Source organism: Pteropus medius, unplaced genomic scaffold (assembly GCF_902729225.1).
Source record: "Pteropus medius unplaced genomic scaffold, Ma_sr-lr_union100, whole genome shotgun sequence".
Classification (NCBI taxonomy): Eukaryota; Metazoa; Chordata; class Mammalia; order Chiroptera; family Pteropodidae; genus Pteropus; species Pteropus medius.
In genome coordinates, this window is record NW_024344378.1 from 15,738,029 (window position 1) to 15,762,712 (window position 24,684).

The 24,684-nt window shown below is 38.4% G+C and overlaps 1 protein-coding gene across 1 annotated transcript in view; it reads left to right on the forward strand.

The window, feature by feature from the left end:
* Positions 1-24,684, forward strand: part of SORCS1 (sortilin related VPS10 domain containing receptor 1) — a 452,195-nt gene that overhangs the window by 349,898 nt on the left and 77,613 nt on the right. The window contains exons 10-16 of the mRNA XM_039871262.1: positions 7,905-8,051; positions 15,490-15,592; positions 15,855-15,931; positions 17,820-17,911; positions 19,229-19,336; positions 20,839-20,956; positions 22,452-22,582. Coding sequence (XP_039727196.1) covers positions 7,905-8,051; positions 15,490-15,592; positions 15,855-15,931; positions 17,820-17,911; positions 19,229-19,336; positions 20,839-20,956; positions 22,452-22,582 — 776 coding nt within the window. The remainder of the gene's footprint in view (positions 1-7,904; positions 8,052-15,489; positions 15,593-15,854; positions 15,932-17,819; positions 17,912-19,228; positions 19,337-20,838; positions 20,957-22,451; positions 22,583-24,684) is intronic.

A 24,684-nucleotide genomic window follows, 5' to 3' on the forward strand; every position in this document is an offset into this window, starting at 1 on the left:
TTCTGGAAAACATTTACATATTCTGAGATTTAGTTTCAAATTCATGTTAAGATAAAATTGTGATTTCGTCTGTAAATTTTGGAATCAGGTTGCCTGGGTTTAAATCCTAGCTAAACTACGTATATGTATTCTTGAAACACATCCAATAACTTCCAAGCCTCAGTTTCCTCATTGAAAATATGGGGATAAACAGGGTACATACTTTACAGGATATCTCTGAGGATTAAATAAGTTAACCTTCTTGAAGTACTGTGAACAGTGCCTAAAATAGTCAACAAATTAAAGCTAGCATAATTAATATTATGTCCCAGTGAGTTTATCCTCAGTACAACGTTCTTTTCTTGCAGTCTTAAAATCTACCCACATCGTTTAAGTGTCTAACACATTTCCTCTATTTCAGATCTCTCCTTCTTCCCATATTGCAACTAGCATGGCCATATGACATTCTCTAACACCAACTACTTTTCTTCTTATAAACAAGTATAAATTGCCACATTTCTTTCCTCATTTGTAAATGTCTTATAAACATTTAAATTTTAAGTGTGTTTTGTTGAAACGCCATGCGTTAGTTTGCCTTGATCCAACACTCACAGTGGAAATATCTTGCTCAGAGTGTCTGGCTGATAGGAAGTCAAAGCAGCTGTTCCATATTAATTACCCAGTTTGCTTTCCTGATCTTGGTTCTGTCCTTGTTCTCCCAAAAACATTTTCTGATTTCAGGATGCATTTTTCCCTTTCTTGTTATTTCCTCCCCTCTTTTCAAGTCAATGTGGAATGAATTCTCTGGATAAATTTTGTTTTCTGCCCAAATAGAGGCCATTTTAATTGATCCCTTGATGATGTAAAAGAAATGACAGTTTTGGACAGGAATGACTTTGCAATGTCTTGTTTTTTGCAACTATTTCCTTGAATAGTTTTCTGAATTTGTACATCGCTAACAGGTACAGATTGAGAAGAGAAAACTGGGTGACCTCTGACCATGGCAAACTATTCTCTGGTTAATCTTTGCGTTTCCTCTTTGTGTCTCTCTTGCAGTTGCTTATCTGTAGGGAAACTGCTGGCTCTTATTATCATCACTTTGAGCAGTGGTGTGACTGCATTATGTAAAGGTGTTCTGCGTCCCGCGGCCTGGGCAGAAGAGTCTCTGTTTTATTAGCCTGACAGTTCGCAGCAACTGGAATTGAAATTGATGTGATCAGAATGGCAGTGCCGTATCTGCTGATTAACTAGATAGAAAGAATATTGGCTGACACGGAACCTGGCACAAATGTTCCTTAAATCTGATTGTTCTGGCTAGCAGGAAGCTGAGAGCCATCTAGCATGAATTTCCCAGTAGAATTGCAATGAATGATGAGTGCTTAGAGATAAATGAAAAGTAAGAAAATCCATAAATGAATTAATAAGGAGCAGAGATGAGAAACATATAAGATGGGGGTGACAGAGATAGAATACATGAAATACATGATTGCCCACCTTTGAGGGTCACTGAAGAGGATGCTGTATGTTCTTTGTATGCCAATTACTTGCTGTCCCTGTATTTGTGTGCTCTTTAAGCTATTTTAGCAGAGACAAGCTATATAATATATAATTGTATGATGAGTCTGTGTATCAAGGATACATTTTGTTAATGAGCCTTTCTGGGAAATGCAGAAGGAAGCACAGTTCTCATTAAAATCAGTCATTTTGTTCACACACACGTTGGAACCTTGCGACAAGTGTGGTTGTCTCTACACTAGAACTACAAGTATGTAGTTCATAAGATAGGGAAATGTTAGAAATGATATCTTGGGGGACCATATTGTATGGTTTCATTATTGAAATATAAATTTCCCTTGGTGTGTGTTGCTCATTGAATATGGATGGACCCCCCTCAAGAGAATCAAAAAAAGTGAAATGAGAAAGTTGGCTACAGAGCAAAAGTGCAAGAAACTTATTTTTGTTAATAAAAGATCATCATAATAATATTTTGGGTGCCATTATACACAGGTAAGCACTGTGTAAAAAACCTTCAATGGTTATCTCATTCAATCCATATATTAACTTTTCGACATGAGGCTATAATCACTCTCATTTCATACATAAAATAAGTAAATGGAGGCAGAGAGAGTGCAATCATTTTTGCAAAATTACAAAGCTAATAAGTGGCAGAATTAGGATCTGAATCCTAGTGTATGCAAACTCTTACCTACAAACTCTGTTGTATCTCTGGAAAGATCAGTATTTAGGCTTGTATTTGATTGTGGCCGACTAATAGCCCTAAAATGGAAGGACAGAGCAAGGCAGGATAAGAAGTATTAGGCTTTACTTAGCAGTAGAGGAAATTAGACAAGAAGAAGAAAATGGTCTGGGGTAAAGTCAACGTAAATAGAATGACCAGATGATTGCCCTGGACCTGTTTACCACCTCTGACCCAGGTCCCAAGCCCACAATTTTAGCCTCATTTAGACTGTGTTATCTTGTGGCTCCAATTTTGTCTGGTGGGTGTGTTTGTGTAAGAGAAGCCTAGAAACAAATGTCCTAAAATTCTGTCATTCCCAAAGAACACAAGGCACCATGTGGTATAGATACCGGAAGACGGCTCTACTGATGGTGGCCAGAGCAGAAGAGATGTGACAAGTGTGTCTGAGACATGTGATTCCTAGTGTATTCGTCTGGTGTGGATGATGAGAGGGAGTCTGACAGCTTAAGATAATATCTTTCCCTCTTCCGGGAAGGGAATATTAATTAATGATGATAAAGAGCATGTTGGTTTAATGGACAATGACAGTTCACCCAGCCAAGTGGAAAGATTTGTGTTGAGAGTGAAGCCACCTGGCTGACAAATTCAGAATGCCCAAAATGTGTGCATACATGACTGTGCCACAGGGGGTGTCATGAAAGTCATAAACAGTGACTGATGAATGTTCTGTTACACACATAGTGTCTTCTCTATGTTATAAGTATTCTATCTTTAAAAGTGAAAGTTTAACAGTTGTGATGATGGAGCTTGTACCTTGATCTCTTGGGCGAAAGACTGGGTCTTAGAATTCAGGATAGAAAATAGGGAAGAAAAATGTTCTTTCATCCAGAACATATTTAGTACAGGACATAGAATTTACCATCTAATCATTTAAGGCAATTGTCCCCTTGGGAGGGAGTACGGCCTGATCAAGCCAACGGGGAAGGAAAGGACATTTAGACTTTTTTTGTCAGTGAGTTCCCTGATTGCAGAGGCAGCTCTGGTATCTTCCACGTGTGTGTCCCTTCTGGCTGGGATCTTCTCTTTAGAACAAGGAAACATCTTATCCCCAAACCGAAAACATCATGGTCATGAATATCTTTTCTTTCTTTCTTTTTATCGTTTTTGATTCATCTTTTTCATTTTCTTCAAATTTTAACACTTTAGATTTACAATTAAAGTCTGAGACAAAGAGGGTGGGAGGAATCATTTTCCAGTCACCATCAGGGGCAGAAATAAGCAAAAACTCTTGTACAAAAGTCTTCCCAACTTAACCTCCACACAGAACACATCAACGATTGGGACAGGTAAGAACCCTCTACAGGTAAATTTTAAAAATTTTTTAAAAAAGAGATACTATGTTGTTTTCTTCCTTTAAATCATCAAAGAAATCTAAGTCCCAGTACCTAGCATATTCTAACTCTCAAGAAAAGTCTGTCGAATAAATGTATAGTTGCTTCGACATCCTAGGTGCTATATCCCCAGTACTTAGAAGAAAGCAAATAGTAGATTATCAAATAATATTTATTAAACAACTATTGACTAAATGTACTAAAGAATTAATGAAAGGCTGCTTCCTGTACATACGATATCCATGTATATCTCTCTCAGGCTACTCTAGTATGAGAGACAAGTTTGAAGAAATAATACAGTTAAATGTGTGGGCTCTAGAGATAGACAGACTAACTTGGAATCCAGTTCTAAGGCTCTCTAGAGAATGGTGACCTTAGGCAAGTGATTAGTCACGTCCAAACATCAACTTTGCTGCTTAGAGTTCATGGACAGAGTGATGTGCTCATGGTTTCAAAGCCTTTTATGTAATGCCTAACATTTCATAAGTACTCAGTGAATTTGGGGTACTGTTATTGCTGTTACATTTTCTAATCCAGAATTCTTACTACCTATTTTATTAAAAACAAAAATAGAACTTCTTATACAAAGTGACTTTTTATTATTAATTGCAATGAAGGAATATGGTGGATCGAATGACAATCCAAAATTTATACTGGAGTGGGAGACCATAATGTGAGAGGTAGCAGGAGAAGCCAGGATGAATTAACTTGAGGTAAGGCACATAAGGAGCCCTAGAGAAGTTTCTGGGCAGATGGATGCCCTTACGGAGTTTACACAGTTGTTAAGAGCCAAGATGTAGGAACCCTCTATATGTGAGACAAATTGGAGGACAGAGAAAAAGAGTTGGCGACAGTTCAGGATAAAAGAGAGATGCTGGTTTCTGGAAAAAGGCTTATTGAACTGGGCTTTGAGTGATGGGTAGTTGGAGGCATGTCAGGGTGTTATCTAAGGGACTGGGGAGTAGTAGCCCATATGATCAAAGAGAGTAGGATAAGAGAAGGGAAAGTAGCACTTTGAGGCAATCATCCTGGGGCACGGTGAGTGTGCTGATGTGCTTTGTGTTGGCTTGAGGTTTGCGCTCTAACACTTCATATTTAAAGTCTAACCAAAATGATATGTAGGCTTATATGATAGTGAAGTATAAGAAATAATTCCTAATTACCTTTGAGACTTCTGGTTTCAAATTCACCACATGAGAGGCAAAGAAAGAAAAGTGTCTTCTCAAAATACTTGGCATCTTTGCACAGATTTTAGAAACATAGAGAAGGGAACGGATCTTTTTCCAAAAGAAGACAAACTCCCAACAGTGAGATTTGTCATTCCCGTGAGAATATCTATCTGCCTTGGAAACTCTGTGCCTACACGAAGCTCTAGGTAGTTCAGTCTTTTATCAGGAATATTACTTTTCCCTACCCTGACTCATCCCTCAGCCCCACCCCATTCCACAAATATGTGGAATGTACTATGGATACAGACAGAGGTTACCTGGCAACCAAAACATGTCCCTTCATCCTCACTGGAACCCAGACTTTACATGCACACATAAGTATACATACACATAAGTACACACACATGTCACACATTCCACATTGTGGGCACTGATATACTGCTCCCTAGATAGCCAGAGTCCTACGGTAAGAAGGAGAGGTTCCAGGAAATACCTGATGAGACCTCATAAAACAGCCCTGGAAAGTGCCTCATGCATAGGAGTGTATCGAGACACAGAAAGATGGACTTCTCAGGCTCAGAGTAAAAGGAACAGTTAATGGCATAAAAAACCTAAGAGCAGGGGCGACCATCTTTGCAGACAAGGCCAAGGAAGCAAACAATAAAAAGATCCCTCAAATGAGATTTTCTCAGATAAAGTGCTTTGGCCACAAGAGGAAAATAAGCAGACCCTCTCTAGCTCTATCCCCACTTGTCACACATTCCCTTTGCTTTGCCAAGTTTTTATTCCTCAAGATAAAACTGAAGGCCAAGCTGCCAGAGATGAATTACAAAGCGCATCTCTCTGCTCAAGTGGCATTTGATAATGCCAAGAAGTCAGAGGGCAGTAAAGTCTCCGCTTCTGCAAATCAAATGAACCAGCTGCTAAACATGCATAACCCCGCTCTGACACCCTGGCCAAAATAGGGAGAGGGCAAGAAGGAAAATGGGCAATGAAACTATTGGAAGAGGCAATATTTTTATTCCCTGTGTACCTATTATAACCTTCTGGTGTGTTGGATGGTTAAGACTATGCCATTCCTCATGTATAGGTGTACTGTGGAGGGCAGACAGGTATGATTTTGTGAAACTTCTGATTTACAAAATTTAATTTTTAAATAACTGGCAGTTTAGTCACATTTAAATATGCAACAGCCTCTCAAACACATGCAAATCCAATATGAGAGTCCCTGGTGAGCAGTCCTTATGGAGCTGGTCTAGTGAATAACTAAATATTATTTGTAATTAACATATGATTGTTGGGGGGTGTCAAGTGCTTCTGGAATTTATGTCTTCTACATTTGTTGAGGGTTGACAATACATAAGAAACGGATCTGGCTGCCATCAAAGGCCCAGAATGAGGCTAGTTTTCCTAAGCAGTTCAAAGCATTCCTCCCAGCAACTCGTGTACCCCATTTATTTGCTTAAGAAACTTGTCTTCCAAAAGTGTACAAAGTTGGCCGAACTCTGAATTACTCCAGATGCCAAATCAGCAGGTACAAACTAATGAAGTTTGAATGTGTCAAAAGCAAAGGCAAAATATGCATCTTGACTGATTGATACCCAACCTGTTTGAATTGACAAATTCAGAACTGAAGTTGTTGAAAGAACTTTAGAAATCAGACAGATTTAGGTGTGAAACCAACTCTCTATTATCTCAAGTGATTACATTTTTATATCTCAGTTTCCTCATCCATAGAATTGGTATAACAGCTGTTATACAGACAGGTTTATAGTGAATATTGAAGGTTTTACATATAAAGTACTGGGCACAGTGCTTGGTACGTGGCGGGGACTAAGGCTATTGTTTCACTCTTCTGCCTAAAAATTTTCACGTGATAATATAAAAGGCATAAGTTAAATTAAATGGGCTCAGATAATGCCTGCAAGTTTATTCACTTCATCCCTCTTTGTGCTCTAGAAAGCTGCTTAATCTCAAGTTTCTGTTACCTAATTTTCAAAGTGTGGCTAATGATAACCATATCCTATGCTTACTGTGAGCATTAAATGAGATAACCTATGCATAGTGCCGAAATGCACTATTCAACATATCTCAGACCATTTTCTCAGTGCCCTCAGTTTTGCTGGGTTGTCATAATTTCAAGCAGAGTGAAATATGCATGAATGTGTCGAATAAACTCTAAAACACATGAGAATATAATACACAGTTAAAGATTTGGTATAGCACAGTTTTGGCGACTTACCAATTGCTATCTGTTTCATAACACATAGAAGAAGGAAGGCAATCATATTTTCAGAACCAAATAATTAATAAAGACTGTTTATAATGGGAACAATGGTGTTATAGGAACACCATTCCTTTAGAGGAGGGGTTATTTAACAATTTAGGGAAACCACTACTTCTTTAAGTTTAATAATAGTTCTCCTTTGTTCAATTTATTTTGGTGGCTTAATAGAGCACTCTTTAACAGAAAAAAAAAAAAACAATAATAATTTGATCATGAGCTTTACATGACCTCTTTCAATTGCCCAAAGCTCTAGGTAGTTCAGTGATTTTAGATAGTCTTTGAGAACATGGGCTGTGAAGACATAGAGTTCTGGGTTGAAATCCCAAGTCAGCCACTTACTATCCTGGGTATCCAGTGTGTCCTTGGGCTATGTGTCCTTGGACCTTGGACAAGTCACTTTATTTGAATGGTTCTCATGAAATAGAATAAATGGTACTTATCCAAGAGGGCTATTACAAGGATTAAATGAAATAAAGCCTGTAAGACTGTGAGTGCTAGGCCTAACCCAAAAGTAAAGTAGCCTCTACTTATTTAACGTTTAGCAAACAACAAAACTGAAAGCACCAGAGTTCGTCTCTAGACAATGGCAAACTGCTACCAACCTACCCTGGAGGAAATAAGAAGCCTCTATCAAACTTACATTACGACCCTCTCAATACCGTAAAGAGCACAGATTTATTGCTTTTCATCCCACTGTACAGGGAGTCATTATACGTAGTCATCACCCCCTTCCCATTTCTCTCATCCTCTCTTTCCTCCAGGATGAGTGCTCACAGCCGAATTTAACAGTCTGCTTCTTCTTCTTCTTCTTTTTTTAAGTAAACAAATATATCCCTTCTCAATTTGATGTATTTTTCAGCCATGTCAATTTTTCCCAGGTAGCAGGGATAAAGGGAATGTTCTTGGCTAACAAGAAGATTGACAACCAAGTGAAGACTTTCATCACGTATAACAAAGGCAGAGACTGGCGTTTGCTGCAGGCACCAGATACGGATTTGAGGGGGGACCCTGTGCACTGCTTACTGGTAAGTCTTCGTATGGAGGCAGAAAGACCCAAACAGCAAAGGCTGGAAATGAATTGTCAACAGGCAGACAAAGATGGGTCCAGGGCTCCTTTCTCAGCTGTTGAGCAAAAGGAGTCCGGCAAGGGCATGGAGGCAGCGTGTAGAGGAGTCCCAGTGCTGCCTTTGAGATGGACCAAAGAGATAAGAGAAAATGAGTAAGTTTCTTGCTCATTTCCAAGGATGTTCAGTTGCGGCCCAGTTTCTGATGAAGACCTCAAATTGTGGTTTAAAGAAGAATATCATAATTGCCATCTGTGGTGGGGATAATCCTTACATTTTCATGAATAACCTGTTACAGATCTAATGATACATGAATTCAACAGTAGAATTGATGAATGAATGCAGATTTGTGTAGTTATATTTTCTAGAAGAGATGTTTATTCATGTTTTCAGAGGAGTTTATGCCTCACACGAGGGTAAAAACTACTGGTTTAAACTATTATTGGTACTCTTTATGTTTCATATATTTATGTTGAATTATATAAAGCTGGTATAGGCAAACAGCAGCCTGTGGGACAAATAAGGCCCACCACTTGTTTTTCCAAATAAAGGTTTATTGGAACACAATTATGCTTATTAATTTATATATTATCTATTGCTGTTTTTGCTCTACAATGGCAGAAGTGAGTAGTCATGACTGTGTGGTCCACCAAGCCTAAGAATATCTATTATCTGGTCTTTAAATAAAAAATGTTTACTTCCCCTTGCTTTGAAGTATGGCTTTCTTTTAATCACCTAACATATGGCTAATAAGTAGATCAGCATGCATTTATTAATATATTTAATTATATGTTGGCATCTGACAGAAGGATAAAAAATTCCCAAGGAGTTTACAGTCTACTTAAAAGAGATTGGATTAGTAAATGAAAGATTATAGGGTCACATCTCACTCCTGTTAGTAGTTCTGGTGCTTGCCCTATATTTTACACGTGTATAGATACTAAGTGAATGAAGGGGAGAAGAAAGCGATTAATTGTAAAACAAAGTGTAATTAAATGGTCATTTCTGTAAAATAAATCAGAAGTTGTATTTCTATTCATAAAAGGGAGAGACCAGTATGTTAAGCTAGAGGAAAGACCTCCTAGTTTTAGTAAGGGCTTGGTGTGTGTGTGTGTGTATGTGTGTGTGTGTGTGTGTGTGTGTGTGTGTATTGTCTGTCTGTCTGTCTGTCTGTCTGTATATATACACACACACACGCACATAAGTGTTCACTCTCATCATACAATTCGGACTTTAATGTTATCCACACTCAACTTGCTTCCTTCTGTCCCACAAGGTCTGAACAGTCACTTTGCAGGTTTATCTCATACAGCTGTAGGCGGGTCACCCTCCTACTCAAGAAGATGTCAGCAACCATAGCTTGACCTTATTAGTTGCAGAGGATATCACAGTTGTCATTGTGCATCAGGGAAGCAGTATGAAATTCAGCCTCCCACTCAGCTTCTATCTTTATTACCAGCAACATACAAGGGGGAAAAAAAGCTAGTTGTTATAGTGAGTGTACAAAGCCAGTGACAGAGTAAGTAAATGTAACAATTATTATTGAATATCTACTCTATGCAAGGCCACCTTCCCAATTTAGCTATTTCAAGTTGGAGCATCATGGTATTTCACCTATGATGCATAGGATGCCCCAGTGCTTTAATGTGATCCTTCATTTCAATATGCACTTTGAAGATTAGATGTCCATGAGAGAGAATTAACCATATCACCTAAAGAGGCTTTCCAGGGCATTCTAGCATCATAAATGGACTGTTAGAAATGCCTCTTACACAAAGTACTTAGTGAGGGGTTCCTTGTTCTACCTCCAGACCACTGTTAGGAAGTCTTATGGCTGTGCCTCCAACATATAAATTCTGGGACCATTCTAAGATGTATTTCTTACTTCCTCTATAGTAACAGGCTCCTAACTGCTTCTCCTGTCTCTACCTAAATCTCTTCTCCAAACAGTAACCAATACAACCTTTTTTTTTTTTTAATTTCAACTTTATGGAAGTAAAACATACATACATTAAAAGTACCCATTTTAAGATTATAGTTTGATGAATCTTGACAAATGTGTATACCCACCTAGTGGTTACCACAGTCAAGATAGAACGTTTTCATCACCCCTCAAAATTCCTTTGTGCCCCTTTGTAATCACTACCCACATCTCTAGCCCTAGACAACCACTAATCTGCTTTCCTTTTAGCATAAATTAGATTAGTCTTTTTAAAAATTTTATGCACATAGTATCAACTTGAGCTTGAAAAATTCATATCATGTCTCTCCTTTACCTAAACCTAATGACTTTCTAATTCAGGTAGAATAAAATCCAAATACTTTACCGTAGCCTGCAGGTCCCAGATGGTCTGGCCCCTGTCTACTTCTCCTGCCTGGTTTACAGCCTCTCTCTCCTCCCTTCCTCACACATAAACCACAATGGGGGAAGATGGTGCCTGTTTCCATATCATTAACCTACTATTTATGTCTTAGGCTCTTTTCATTTGTGTCTTAGGCTCTTTGCATTTGTCATTATTTTTCTTAAAATGCTCTTCTCCTGGTCTGGCTTTTTTCTTGAAATTTTGATCCTTAATTGATTATCTTAATCTCAGGGAGCCGTTCTGAACTTTCTCTAAAGTTGTAATTGTCTCAACTCCTTTTTATTCGTGACCGTTCTCGCTCTTTGAAATCAGTGCATGTATTTGTCCATCTTCCCCTACTAAAACATAAGCTCTGAGAGCAGAAGAACCGTGGCTATATTTTTGGACACTGCAAATAAATCTCAAGAATCATACGCGCCAAAATATAGGTGTTGTTGTTCTGGATGTCATGTTTGTTTGAAGCAGACCTGCCATAGATAGGCATTGTTTGAATTTTATGGTTGGACTCTATTGGAAGCCCTTCCTTGCCACTAACAGTCATAGTGAAGGGTTGCTCGTGATATCTACCTCTTATGAAGTTCATGGGTTCAAGTACACCCCAAATTTGACAAAATCGGTAGGCTCATTAAGATTGAATAAAGTTGAATTAATGGGATATGGATGTACAGTACCCAGGAGTCTTTCGGCCACCTCCTTCATGAGCCCCGTTGTTTAATGTAGTTTCAACCTGAGTTTTGTAAAATAGACAGCGGAGTAAGGAGGGGAAAATGACAAAGGGAGTGGGGAGGAGAGACCGAAAAGCACTTTATAAATATCTGCCAAGAGCACAAAATAGGAAAGAAAATCTTTGAGCTACAGGAGACCCAGACTGTTAAAAAATCTTCTTTCAGCTTGAGAACTGGTGGCAGAGAGGAGATAAAAAATGACTTCAGATTGTGAGTGCTTGGAAAGTGACAGTGTCACCAAAAGCACAGCCTAGTGATTAGAAGAGAGATTTTCCAGCAGGGCTGTTAACAAATGTGGAACAAGTTCAGAATTACAGCCCCAAAAAGAATGTTCCTGGTAAAATGTATTCTATAGAAATAAGACATCCAGGGTAATTTGGGCATGTATTTTTAGGACGTTGAGATTGATTGCCTCGAGGGCTCAGCTGGGATTTCTTTCTTCTGAAGATGGCATTGTACAATTAGATGCAGTATTACAGGTCACGGTCTACCTGCCTCCAAAGCCTCAAGATTGGGCTCCCGAGAAGCAAGATGTGAGCTGAGCCTGTGACAAATCTTTAGGCCCCTAGGGATAGTATAGCATTTCATGGAGAGAGGCCATGACTTTGTTATGGATTCAATTGGCAGTTTTCTGTTGGAGCTAAGCAGCCAGCTATCCCAGCAGATCCTTAACACTGCTTTTCATCCCTTTGCATGCTAAACTCTGCATACTGTGTTGGATCGGAGTGCCCAATACCCAGCCAAGTGGTCCAGGATCCTCCCTCTTCTTTGCCATTGACCCTTTACTGAGGATCTAATAGATCCCTAGCCCCAATTCAGGGTCAGAAACAATGTGTATACTCTGATTATGTAATTTACCTCCTCCTTATTATTTATGAAAGCTCTGATCTGGCTTTTTAGGACAATACTTAGATTAGGAGTATTAGACCTAGGGATAATGGTACCATGAAAATGGCATGTAAATGCTGTTAATACAGAGGTTGGGAAGAAAGAGAAAGTGGAATGAAGAGCTGGTTGACACTCAAATAATCTAAGTTTTTTGAGTTGATTGATTTTATGTAGGGAAATGTCTTCTATCATTTAGTAATTCTCAACTGGCCATTCGTGGCACTAGGAAGACGATGGCTTGTTAATGGATTGATTAAATCCAACAGACATTTACTGAATGCTTGCAATGGCCAAAGGATTCTGTTGGTTAAAATAAGAAATAAAAGAATAAGGCAAAAAAAAAAAAAAAAGTATGTGGAACCCAGAAGTCCACTATGGACCTTAAGAGTTTGTAAACCCTGAAACTGAATACAAAACTGTGTGCACTTGCCTTTATGCACTTTTTCTTCACAAAAAAAATCCTTAATTTGCATCAGATTTTCAAACTCTGTACCTGACCCTGAAAAGACTAAAGACTAAGTATTCAGTTGTTCCTAGAGGTGAGTGATTGATGATATCCCATGCCCTGTGACTACATAAGGACATATGAAAGGACACAAAGAACAGCTTCCAAACGTGCATGCTGGTCCTTCCTTTTCCTTTAAGTCAGCTGCTAGGTCACGGTGCTTTCAATGTAAACGTCTATATTTTTCTAATGCGAAAGATAAGGAAAATAGAGAAGAGCCTTTGGGACAAGCTATGTTTTAACTCCACTGAATTGGAGATAATTCTGGAAAGATACTCAGGTGCTCAGTACATGTTTGCTAAGGGGAGAAAAGAAAGCAGGAAGGAAGGAAGAGGTAGATAAAGTGCCCCCGGCCTCTGCTAAAATTGCATAAGAATTAGAGAGCTTCAGGGGTTTGTAGTGGCTTGATAGCCGTTATAGTAATACTGTCTGTTAATTTTTGGTGACTTAACTTTGAAAAATGTCCAAAAATGGTCAAGTATAATATTTAAGTTGAAGTAGCATAGATGATCACTTAACATTGTTTTTCTTTGAACATTGTAGACTGTATAACTTTCTTGAAAAAAATGGAGGAAAGGCAAATAAAGCCACAGAATATTCTCCTTGTACCAGCTGGGGGCAATCCAGTACTACAAATGTGAGAATGGAGAAAAAAAAGTGCACCAAAAAGATCATTTCTAATGTTGCTGCTATTGCACGAACTGGTGTCTTTTCTTCTCAAATTAATTTATCCTCGGCTTCTGAAAGCCATAGCAACTAAGAGCAGTGCAGAGATGGAGAATTGAAAATGCCTTCTTTCTTTTGTAATGGCAAGTGCCCTATAGCAAATAACCCCTGGGTTATTTGAGCTTTACAATCTGCCAGACTGTTGAGTGATAAAGTTTGTGGAAAGTGGCAGCTCGGGATTGCAAGCTGGGTCCTTCCTTGTTCAGCGATGTCCTGCCCTGTTGGGTGGTATAAAGGTGCTCCATTCAACCCATACATAATTCCCAAGGAGGAATGCAATTCTTGGAATGCCATAGAGCTACTCACATTACTCTGATTATGTGATTTACAAATAAGCCCATGTACTTCTGGCATTGTTCTGAGTAAAAGAGTAATCTCTTTCATGTCCTAACATAAAAGCTTTGCTTGATAGTTCAAGCTTTTATTGACTGTCTTTTTTGATTCTATGCTAGGTTCCACAGAACATGCAAATTAGTACTTTGATGTTTTCTCTTTATTAGTAGGACATATCTCTTAGGGAGATAAAACCAAATATACCTCGCATAGATAATATAGGATTGTGAGTGGTAAAATAAACTATCATAGATCAGAGTAGGGGAGATCCTGGTAGGCTGCAGTTGTCAGGAAAATTTTCGTGGAAAAATGGTTGATGCCTTTAATTTATCCTGTCTCAGCATCTGAGTATTAGCAACACTGTCCTGGAACCTCTGCAATATAGACCCGTGCTAGTCTTCCTCTTGGGCAAAAGAAAGCCAAGCGTTTGGGTCTGATTGTTTCTTATAAGGGTGGTCTTTCTTGCTCCTATTGAAATTCCTTTTTTGAATGCTTTACATGAAATTTTTATGTAAAACCAATAATTTATTACTGTCATTATTCCCTGAGAGTTTACTCTTTGTGTCAGCAGTGAGGAAAAGACCCTATTGCAATCTACTGTTTTATTTCACCAGTATTGGGTGGCTTTTATTTCTGAGTTTTATTTTTAGTTTGTCATTTACTCTATCCCATATAAATTTAATCATTGTATTGCTCACTGTCTGAATATCTGCTGGCTGAGTCTTATAGAGCAGAATAAAAGTAATAACAGAGATACATTGGTAATTCCAAAAACTCAAGTCGATAAGATTAGAAAATAATCTTCCTGAGCAATGAAAAGAAATGTGGATTCAGATGCAAATTTGTAGTTTTCGACAGCTCAGTACAAGAACTATGAAATTTCTATTAGATTTATTATCCTGTTTTGGAAAACTGTTGATATATTAATCAGAGAATTGATCAAGATTTTCATACACGAATAAACAAGTCCCTTAAATTTTCACTTAAATTGCTATCACTGGTACATTTTGCCTACAAGTATGACTTTTATATCAAATAATACTGATTTTGATAATACTCTGATACAGACACTATGTCAATTGTCTGGTGGATGTTAGGAGAATTTCACATGTCCTACAGCTTCTTGCATACAACTGGGACCCAGGTCTCAAATGGAGCGTGGCTAAGAGATGCCAACTGACTTCTTTGAAGCTCTCCCAGCTTCACCAAACCTTCTCTCCTGACTCCCATTTCTCCTTAGTCATATTGGCTACATACTGTATAGATCAACTCCTCTGCTTCTTTTCTGTGTTATTGATATTGCTCAAGCCTGAAATGTCCTTTGTCCTCCTGAATATCTCATCTTCTGTTCATATCTTTCCCATCTTTGCCTAAGGCACTGTTTTCTCCTTGAATCCTTCCTTGATCCAAAGTTGGACATCATCGCTTCACCCTCTAGAATCTCATATTTTATCTGTACTGATCTTACGGCTTTCAAAATGTATTCTCTTTATGTTAATCAATGGAAAAAAATTATGTTCATTTCATAATAGGACAAAATTACAGTCAATGTAATTCTTTTATAAGTTACACCTAGGCTTTTATAGATAAAGTGCTAAAATGTTTGTTGAATACCCAAATGGCAATTAAGGCAGTTGATGAGACTTAAAACAAAGATGCTGTCTCTTTCACCACTTAGTAGTTATATTATACTTATGGACACCAGATATTTGTGGAATGAAAGATAGGTGTACCTGGATGTGTACATGGATGGATGGTTAGATGGGATGGTTAGAAGACTGGGTGGATGCTCTGAATATGGTCTTTAAATGACCATTTAGATTGTGTGCTTTCATGACACTCATTTCTCCTCTTCTCAGCCTTATTGCTCACTACACCTTCACCTGAAGGTCTCTGAGAATCCCTATACATCAGGCATCATTGCCAGCCGAGACACGGCTCCTAGCATCATTGTGGCTTCAGGTAAGAAGCTTTCCTAGTTTGCTTATTGTTCTAAATTGTGCTTATTTTAAAATACTAGATATCTGTGCTTGGAACGTAATGAGCAAGCTAAAGATCGTTTTGAAAAGCACCTAAACCATTGACCCCGAAGCAAGTATGTTGAAAAACCCTGCTCACACATGTTTGCAATCTAAATCCATCTCAGGCACTGCAGACTGCCCATATAGTCATCCTTAGCTCGAGCAGAAAGTTCTCTTCCCTAATGGTGATGTGCTCTTTCTAGGCAACATAGGTTCTGAACTGTCAGACAACGACATCAGCATGTTTGTCTCTTCAGATGCAGGGAACACTTGGAGGCAGGTAAGAAAGTATCCTGGGCCAAGTTGCTGAAGTTTAAAAGACATAAAAAAATTACCCAACTTGATTCAATTCTGGAAACTTATCTCCTCCAGATAGTAACTTATTCACTGCACATAAATCCTATAGCTTGGCAAAGTGTTTATTTTGTTGTTGTTGTTTTATGACAGTCTTAAAAAAGTCTTTGAGGTTAGCAAACATTTTTGCAATTTCATTGTTTTTTTGCTGTTCAATAAAAATAACCCATATTCAGAACCTATATGTAAGAAAGTTTATAAGTGACAATGAAACCAAATTAGAACTGATTGAATTTTTCCCAATAAAGAAACCCAGAATCCCAAAGATTTTATCATGTAGAGAACATGGCACCTGGAGGGAAGGTGATATACCTAATGCTGAGTTACCGCCATAAATTCTCCTTGCCTTGAAGTCAGAATAGATAGCAATGAAGTGATATAGGAATAGCCATTACCCAGGTGGTGTTCCCGGATATTTAAATCTCATGTGCAAAAGATAGAGCAATAACTATCATGGCACATATGTTAGGAAAAGTAGAAATGGAATCACTTTAAACTGATGTGTTTAGCTTAAATGTTTTCTCTTTTTCTTCTGGATGAAAATTAGATACCCATAGCTTATAAAACAGGCATTTAATGAGGTAGAGCAGTCATAACAAGATATGCACCTAATGCATGGCTGTTCTCCTTCAATAAATATCAGCCACTGACATGTAATTATCACATAATAACTAGCACCGTAAATTGAAATCTAATGCACAGGTAATCACACAGCAAGGAGAACACTCTGCTTTAAATTTTACGAAGAGATCTCCATATTACGGTCCAATTGCTATTTCCTAGCTCCAGACGCTTCATAGATCCTCAGTGGGATTCACATGTTTTGAGAAGAGCAGGCAAGAAGAAATTTACCTAAAAAACCCCGGGGCTATTGATTTTGGAGGTTTATTGGAACATGGCCTATTAAACTTCCTCTGGAGAATAGAGAGCCAGGATCCAGTTTTGTTTTGTTTTTTGTTTTTCCCTTCCAACACTCCAAACAAAGCAAAGGAGTCTCTACTTTTATAGTCCTAGGATATACTTTCCTGGGTATAAGAAATAAATAAAGAGGAAATAAGATTATGTCTATAGTATAGTATAACCACAGACAAGGCTATGCTAACAGTGTGACTGCGAGAAAACAGTATACATCTTACACAGAGAGGACTTAAAAACTGTTTTCAACCTATCTCCATTTGACTTCAAATTGGTTTCTCCATATTTGGAGAAAAATCTAAGGATACGTGCACCCAAATATGATGATTCCATTTTGATCAGAACTACTTTATGACTTGGTAGAGAATCTATTAATTGAACAAGAACACCTTTTCTCTATAATACTTAGAAACTTTGAAATAATTATATCTGCAAAGGGCACTATAATGCTGAGAGTCTCAGCTCCATCAGTCACTGTATACATGGCCTTAGGCAAGTCACCCAATCTTTCTAAATCTTAGTAAAAGTGAGTAAAGTAGCTCTAAGTTTTCTTCCATCTGAAAATGTTACCAATAGGACAATTACTCAATATTCTGACATCATCATAAATGGAGATCAATGGAATTTACCACAAAAAGCTGGGAATAGAAACACGAATACAGAACCATTCATTCATTAAATTTCTTTTGTGGTACACCAAAAATCGTTTTATGTAACTCCAGTGGTACATGTAGCCTACCTTGGGAAGTGTTGTTCGTAACTGTGTCTTCCCAAAGATTTTGAGAAACCTAACTCTGTCATGGGAGGGATTTCCTGTCTCATACAAAGACTTATTCTCTGAACTCTGGGTGTGTGTAGAAATGGATGCTTGTCCACGTGAATGTGTTTTCCTCTTCCAGATCTTTGAAGAAGAGCACAGTGTTCTCTATCTGGATCAGGGTGGAGTCCTGGTTGCTATGAAGCACACATCTCTCCCAATTCGGCATCTCTGGTAAAGGCACCTACTGCCCATGAGCCATGCACCTGGTGGTCCCCCACTGCTAAGCTTGGAGCTGGGCTATCGGATTGTGACTGTGTTTGTAGGAAAATGTCAAGGTCTGATACAACATAATATATACCCTTGCTTTATTAAAATAAGATTATTGCCTATAGTGTCACAAAACAGAGAGGAAAGGAGGAAAGGAGATAGACGGGGGAGAGAGAGAGAGAAATTGCATTATGGTTTTTATTTTTATTATTATCTTTTTTGCATATGGTTTTTAAATATGACAATACCCTCCCCAGTACTCTATTCTTTTAGCACAGTCATGGGTAGAATGGTGTGTCAGGTATAATCTCTAAATGGCTTCAACTTCTTACTGTTACTTTTCTCAAATAACATCTCCTATAGTATAATATTTGCATTCATTATGTGTTCTGCACAGAGATCATGACCCTTCCGTTCCTATTTCATTTCTCCTGATTGTACTTCCTTAGTTTTCTATTTGGAGTTGACATTCTTCAGCTCTACCTGTAGGTCTTCCACAGATGGACATGCGAAACTTAACTTCCAGAGGAGTTTTTAATAGGTTTCTTCATGTGTGTTTTTAAAAGTGGCTCTCTCTGCATGCGAGCTTGTTCAAAGTCAAAAGCCTGATTTTTCTCTTCACTGTTAGTTACTTTGGTGACTGAAGGGAAAGCTTTAGAAATAAAAGAAATAGAGGCTTAGCTTGGTGGAAGCCATCCATAGAGAAAAGCAGAGCAAAGGAAACATTCTGTGTGACCATCAGAGTCGTCTACTTCTTACTCTCGAGAGCCTATTCTCCTGTACCCATTCACTCAGCGAGTCAACTAGGGTTTATAACAGTGAAAGAGTGATGCCTCTCAGGGTTTGATCACTTAGAGCTGTCTGGTTCAAGTTCATCTAAGTAGATCTCATAAGGCCATTGCTCTACTGAATCACCTATAAAGTCTGCTGCTAGAATGCAGTGAGGTTTTGAAGAGAGTCACATCGATTAAATATCCAATTAAATATCCAAATTTAAAATAAATTCTATCAAAGACTTATTATTATTCCAGTTTCATGCAGCTCTCCTCTTACTGATGTTGTAACACACATGGGTCCCAAATCACTTGGCTAACTGTATTTCTACTTTCTGATGTAATTAAGAACACTTATTCTTATGAAAGGCTCACTTTGACAGTGCCTTAGGTACTTTTAAAATGTGTTCTCTCCTGGTTGATAGTATCTTTCCTTTGAAAGGATTTTTTTTTTTCTTTTGAGATCTGATGATTTATTTTATTTATTTTATTTTTTTCCTGTCATTAGGTTGAGTTTTGATGAAGGGAGATCTTGGAGCAAATACAGTTTCACATCTATTCCACTCTTTGTGGATGGAGTTCTGGGTGAGCCTGGGGAAGAAACTCTTATCATGACGTAAGTGAAAAACTGTGCTGGCTTCTAGTCTTAATATTAATCTAGGAACATGGTTTTTAGCTAAGCCTGTTCACTTTGCTGCACTTAGGTCTGAAGTTGCTAGCAAAGTCAGTACATCTGACGTAATGGTTCCCTAGGGAAGAAGAAAGAAAAATGTGGACAGCAATTTTCTTGGCTCTTTGCTATTTGTTAGGAGACCCACAATGAGGGCTGGTGGCCTAAGGGCATGGCTTATTTCTTCCTCTACTGATAGAAAATATGATTTCAATAGATAATAAAACTATACATTAAAAACTTGAATAATATACAAACTCAATATATAGAAAAATCACAGGCATATGAGAATGATTTCACTTTAAGGCAGAACACAGAGCTTGAGCAAAGCCCCATACGGGCTTTTATTTATTCCTGGCTCTTTACCTAACCCAATTTTGAGGCATATTAGGGAAACCCTGAGAACAATCTGTTCTCATGAAATTGCATTTGCACTCATTCTTGTCTGGAAAGAGATGATCATTAATTTGTGAAAGACTTGATTAATGACTCGCCTGCCTATGGGGTTCAAAACATGAGCTTTGAATTTGAAATATGAAACTGTGCTTTTCTCTTCCTCTAGAAAATTGGAGATGGAAAACAGGATGGTTTTAAAGTAGTTGATCCTATCATCAATGAAAATTTAAAAATCAAAGTGAATAGTCGATACATTTTCTGATTTTTTTCTTCCCTCCTCCTTTTTTTCACCATAGAAAAGATCAACAAAAATTTAATCTGCCTAATAGCTACACTTCGAGCCATGGTAAACATAGCTAGATTAGCAATTTATTTCATAATTTGTCTTTATTCGGTTGTTATATTTGCAAAACACAGATTTAAAAAGCTGACTGAAAAAGATGCTTTGTGGCTTTTATCTACATCTACAATTGGTGATTCAAACACCTCATTAAATATGAGTCTCTCTCAGTAAGGAGAGTAGAAGGCACAGTGTAGGAAATAGTTCAAACCACTTGCCCTGCTGGCCATTTTCCCCAGCAACTGGCGAGAAGGTAAAATGGCATGGAAACCATCGGAACCAGGTACATTGTTAGCAAGAGAACATAGAAGTACAATCTAAGGCCATGAAGAATGCAGTATTTCTGATTTTCTCGATGATTGATTGACTGATTGATTGATTGATTGACGTTTTTGTTAACCTTTCTGTGGTACAATACATAGAAGTGCATGTTTAAGCCAAACACCCTGGTTTCTGACTCTTCTATTTCTTTAGTGATTGGACATTGGTTTTTATATGTTAACACAGCTCTTCAAGCCTCAAGTTACCCATATGTGAAGTGGAACCAATACTAGCGACCCTCTTCATAAGTGTGTTTCAAGGATTAAACGATATGAACAATGCAATGTGCTCAGCATTATTCTCAGTTTACAGTAAACACTTAGCAAATGCTAACTGTCATTCTAACTTGGCATTGTTATTACGATTATTTTTATCGTTATGAACTCTGTAGAGTGTTTGGACACTTTAGCCACCGCTCTGAATGGCAGCTGGTCAAAGTCGACTACAAGTCCATTTTCGATAGACGCTGTGCCGAAGAGGACTACAGACCTTGGCAGCTGCACAGCCAGGTGGGAGAAACGGAGAAGTTGAGTCCTGGATGAGAGGCGTGGGTGCGTGGGTGGTGAAAGCTCGTCATTTCAGCCGTCGGAATCTGGGTTCTCCAAGCTAAAATGCTCATCTAGTGCTTTCTTACGTGTTTTGTGTTCCACAGCAGTGAACAAACTCAAGGCTTTATAGCTCGTTGTGAAGTAATTTCTGTTTTTATTGTACTAGGATATAATGAGATAAAATTCAAATGTGCTTGGCTTAGACTTACAACTCAGAATGAAATACCAACTCAGCACAGAGATCTAAACATAATTTATCTGAGCGTGTCATATGGATGCAGGGTGGAGGCAGGGGTGAGCAAAGGATCTTCAATTTTATCTAGCAATGCAAACAGAGACATAAAATAACAAAATATGCTCTGTGAGCAGTGCCACTGATATCCTTCCTCCCCACCGCTGTGACTCTCTGGGATTCGGTAGTGCTTCTAGCCTCTTTCCAAGGTACTTGTGGTATGAGAATGCAGAATTATTAATAGAAAACTTTCCCTTCATCTGGGCCCCTTAGCTGCTCATCTCATATCAAAATGCTTGGCGAAAGCATCTCTCCTTTGATTTCCCAAGGCAGAAGTCATCCTTCAGGTCTCTCAATGGTTATGGTGTAGGCTCTTGCTGCAAAGCCATCGCCATATTCAGGCAGTGATGCATCATATGCCCCAAACCCAGAATAAGTAATATATTTACATGTAAATGTGGAATGGAACTGGTTAAAGTGAGTTTGTTCAAGAAAGACAGTTTATAGTTGCTTAGACAAAACTCTGTTCTGGTCCTTTAGACATACAAAGAAAGCTGTGTTTGACAGTGAGGGCTACATCAGCTAGAATCACCCACTCTATTCAGAGACTCAGCCAAAAATTTATTGCTCATTTACATTGCTGGTATTTTCCCCTTTGAGATGCATAAACCTAGTGATATTCAAAGCTTTTTGAGAAACACTGAATTTATTTCTCTTGCTTGTCTGGTAGACAGACATAAAATCAGTGCTATAAAGTTGTGTGGGCAGAAGCACGATAAATTGGGGCAAAATAGATCTATATTTCTTAGCAGTACTCTTCTTTCATATGCTCATAAATGACCAAAGGTATAAATCTTTTCTTATAGGAGAATTGAACTTAATTATTACAGATTTGTTGGCAGTATAGTTGTTATACACTGAGTCTTAGTTATCTGTCTCCCTCACAGCACCGTGCCTGATACTTTGCCAAGGAAAGGTTTGCTGAATACACAAAGAGTTAAAGACATTTTTTGACACACACACCCCAAAGACTTTTTAAGATGTTTTTATGCGTCCCATTCTATATTAGGGCTCTAGACATTAACAAAAATGCCGTTAGCACAGAGCTGACCATCTAAGTCCAGATTTCATTAAAGTTTGAGAACATTTCCTTAAACTGCCCCGATGTGGAACAGAGAAGGTCCAAGTGGTGCTCAAGTGTGTGAGATCCTTGTCTCCTTACAGGGGGAAGCCTGCATCATGGGAGCAAAAAGGATATATAAGAAGCGAAAATCAGAGCGGAAATGTATGCAAGGAAAATATGCCGGAGCTATGGAATCTGAGCCCTGTGTCTGCACAGAGGCTGATTTTGACTGGTGAGCTATGCTGTTATCCCATGGAGTCCCTCAGTATATCAAATCTACAGGGGTCTTAATGAACACTTAGATTCTAAATAATAGGAACACATATAAAACTAAGTGACAGGCCTCATATTTTATGAAATTACCTTTGGGACATCATGGTGTACTAGCTCTGTACATGTGCATATGGAAAAACCAGGAGTTTCTTTAGATTTAAAAAGGATTCAGAACATGGCCAGTAATTATCTTCATATATATGATAGCTCTTGGGACAAAAAAGAGAGACCAGATCCACCCTGAGTTGCTTCAAATGGCAACACTGAAAATAGTAAGTGGACTTTTCAGAGAGCAAACACATTTATGCTCAAGAAAAAACTTTCTGGAGTCTAGGATTCCTAGTAGTGGAATGATGGCCTTATATGGCAGTAAGTTTTCAGTCAGTGGTTAGCAGACTATTGCTTATGTGATTCATAGAAGACATTACTGAATGCAAGGACGGGTTCAATGTCATTGCCAGTCTATGGCTCTGTGAACCTAGTGGTAAAGGAAACATCTCCCGTCACTGGGATTAAGCTAGTTCAAACTGGAGGAGTGACTGAGACATTTAGATTAGTTCAATAAACTCAGTGCTGTGGTGGGTTTTCTGGAGTATTTGACAAGCAGAAAGCTAACGTGTGGGGTCAGCGATACCCTTGCTTTGTTCTAAGTCAGTGTTTAGCATTCAGGTGAGGTTAAAAAAATCATTGAAGATGAGTAGGTAGTAACTCCCTTGATCATAGCCATCTCATTTGCTCCCCACTTATTTTTTCTTTTTCTTTATTTCTTTACATGTTTTTAGTTTAGAGAAAGCAATTGCTAAATATGCCTGTCAGTGTTAAATGATTAAAACTTGACCTACATGAGAACCGAAAACATTCCTTTAACAATTTATTTCTAGCTGTGTAGCAATCACTGGTCACCTATCTGACCATCAAACTATGAATGAGTGGACTGAGGTACTGTGTACACATGTAACACATATCTTAATAAAAGTAAGTCTTCTCTTGAGGTAGACCTCTGAAGATGTTTGAGTAAATAGTGCTGGGTGAGCAGGCTTGATAAAATTGGCCACCAGCACTCAGACTGATAACCCACGGCTGTTACCCTCTTACCTTATTGTTGATAAACCAAGCAAGCCCGTGCTGGATGTCTCTGTTCTCAGCCAGAGAGCAACAGAGCTTGTTACCTTGGAGCTCACAAGAAATTCTGCAGGGGACTTTTCAAGAGTGACTTCTGTTTTAGTCACTGCAACATTATTACAATGACAAAAATGTTTTATCCCTGTCCTCCTACCTGTCAGGATTGACATCCTGAAATACATCTATAGGGAAAATGTCCATGGAATTTTTAGTCATACATCTGATCCCTCTTTCCGAAGCCATAATGCTTCTTCTTCTTCCACCGTATCCGAGGAGGATTTTTAAAGGAAGTTAACATTTTATTTTAGTGGTTTAACTTCGGCCTTATCAAACAGTCATTCTTGTGCAGAGAGAAAATTTATCCTCTCATAGGAAATTGAAGGAGAAAAGTGAGGTGAAATGTTCCAATTCCTTGATTTCTCCTGGAATAATTTCTTCCTTTGGAAATCTTTTCTATGGGGTTCCAAAATAAGCCAGTCTTTTGTTGTCATTGCCATTTGTTGCTTTTCTTTTTCAATTTTAAGCTAGACTAGAGTGAAGAGAACACAGGGTAAGAAAAGCAATTGGTTTTCTCTCCTTTCCCAGCTCACTCACTTCTCAGTCTTGGCCCAATTCCTGTATCATTTGTGGTTGGAATCTGCTACTCCTACCACTAAAATGTATGCTGAGAAGAGGGAAATGAATCACGAATGAGGCCATTGTAAGGTTTTCTGTCCAAAGGGGATTCTTGTATCTGCATTGTTTCTGGAAATGTTTCGGAAGGCTCATTCTGAGTTTCTACCAGTAGCTAGAACTTCAATGATTCCACTGACTGTAGTGTAATGAAATGTGGTTGTCATTGAATGTTCCCTCTCGCCTTGGCTCTCCCCTGGACAGTCCCCCAGATGACCTTGCCTGTCATTCTCCAGCATTTGTAAAGTAATTCTCTGATATGAACAT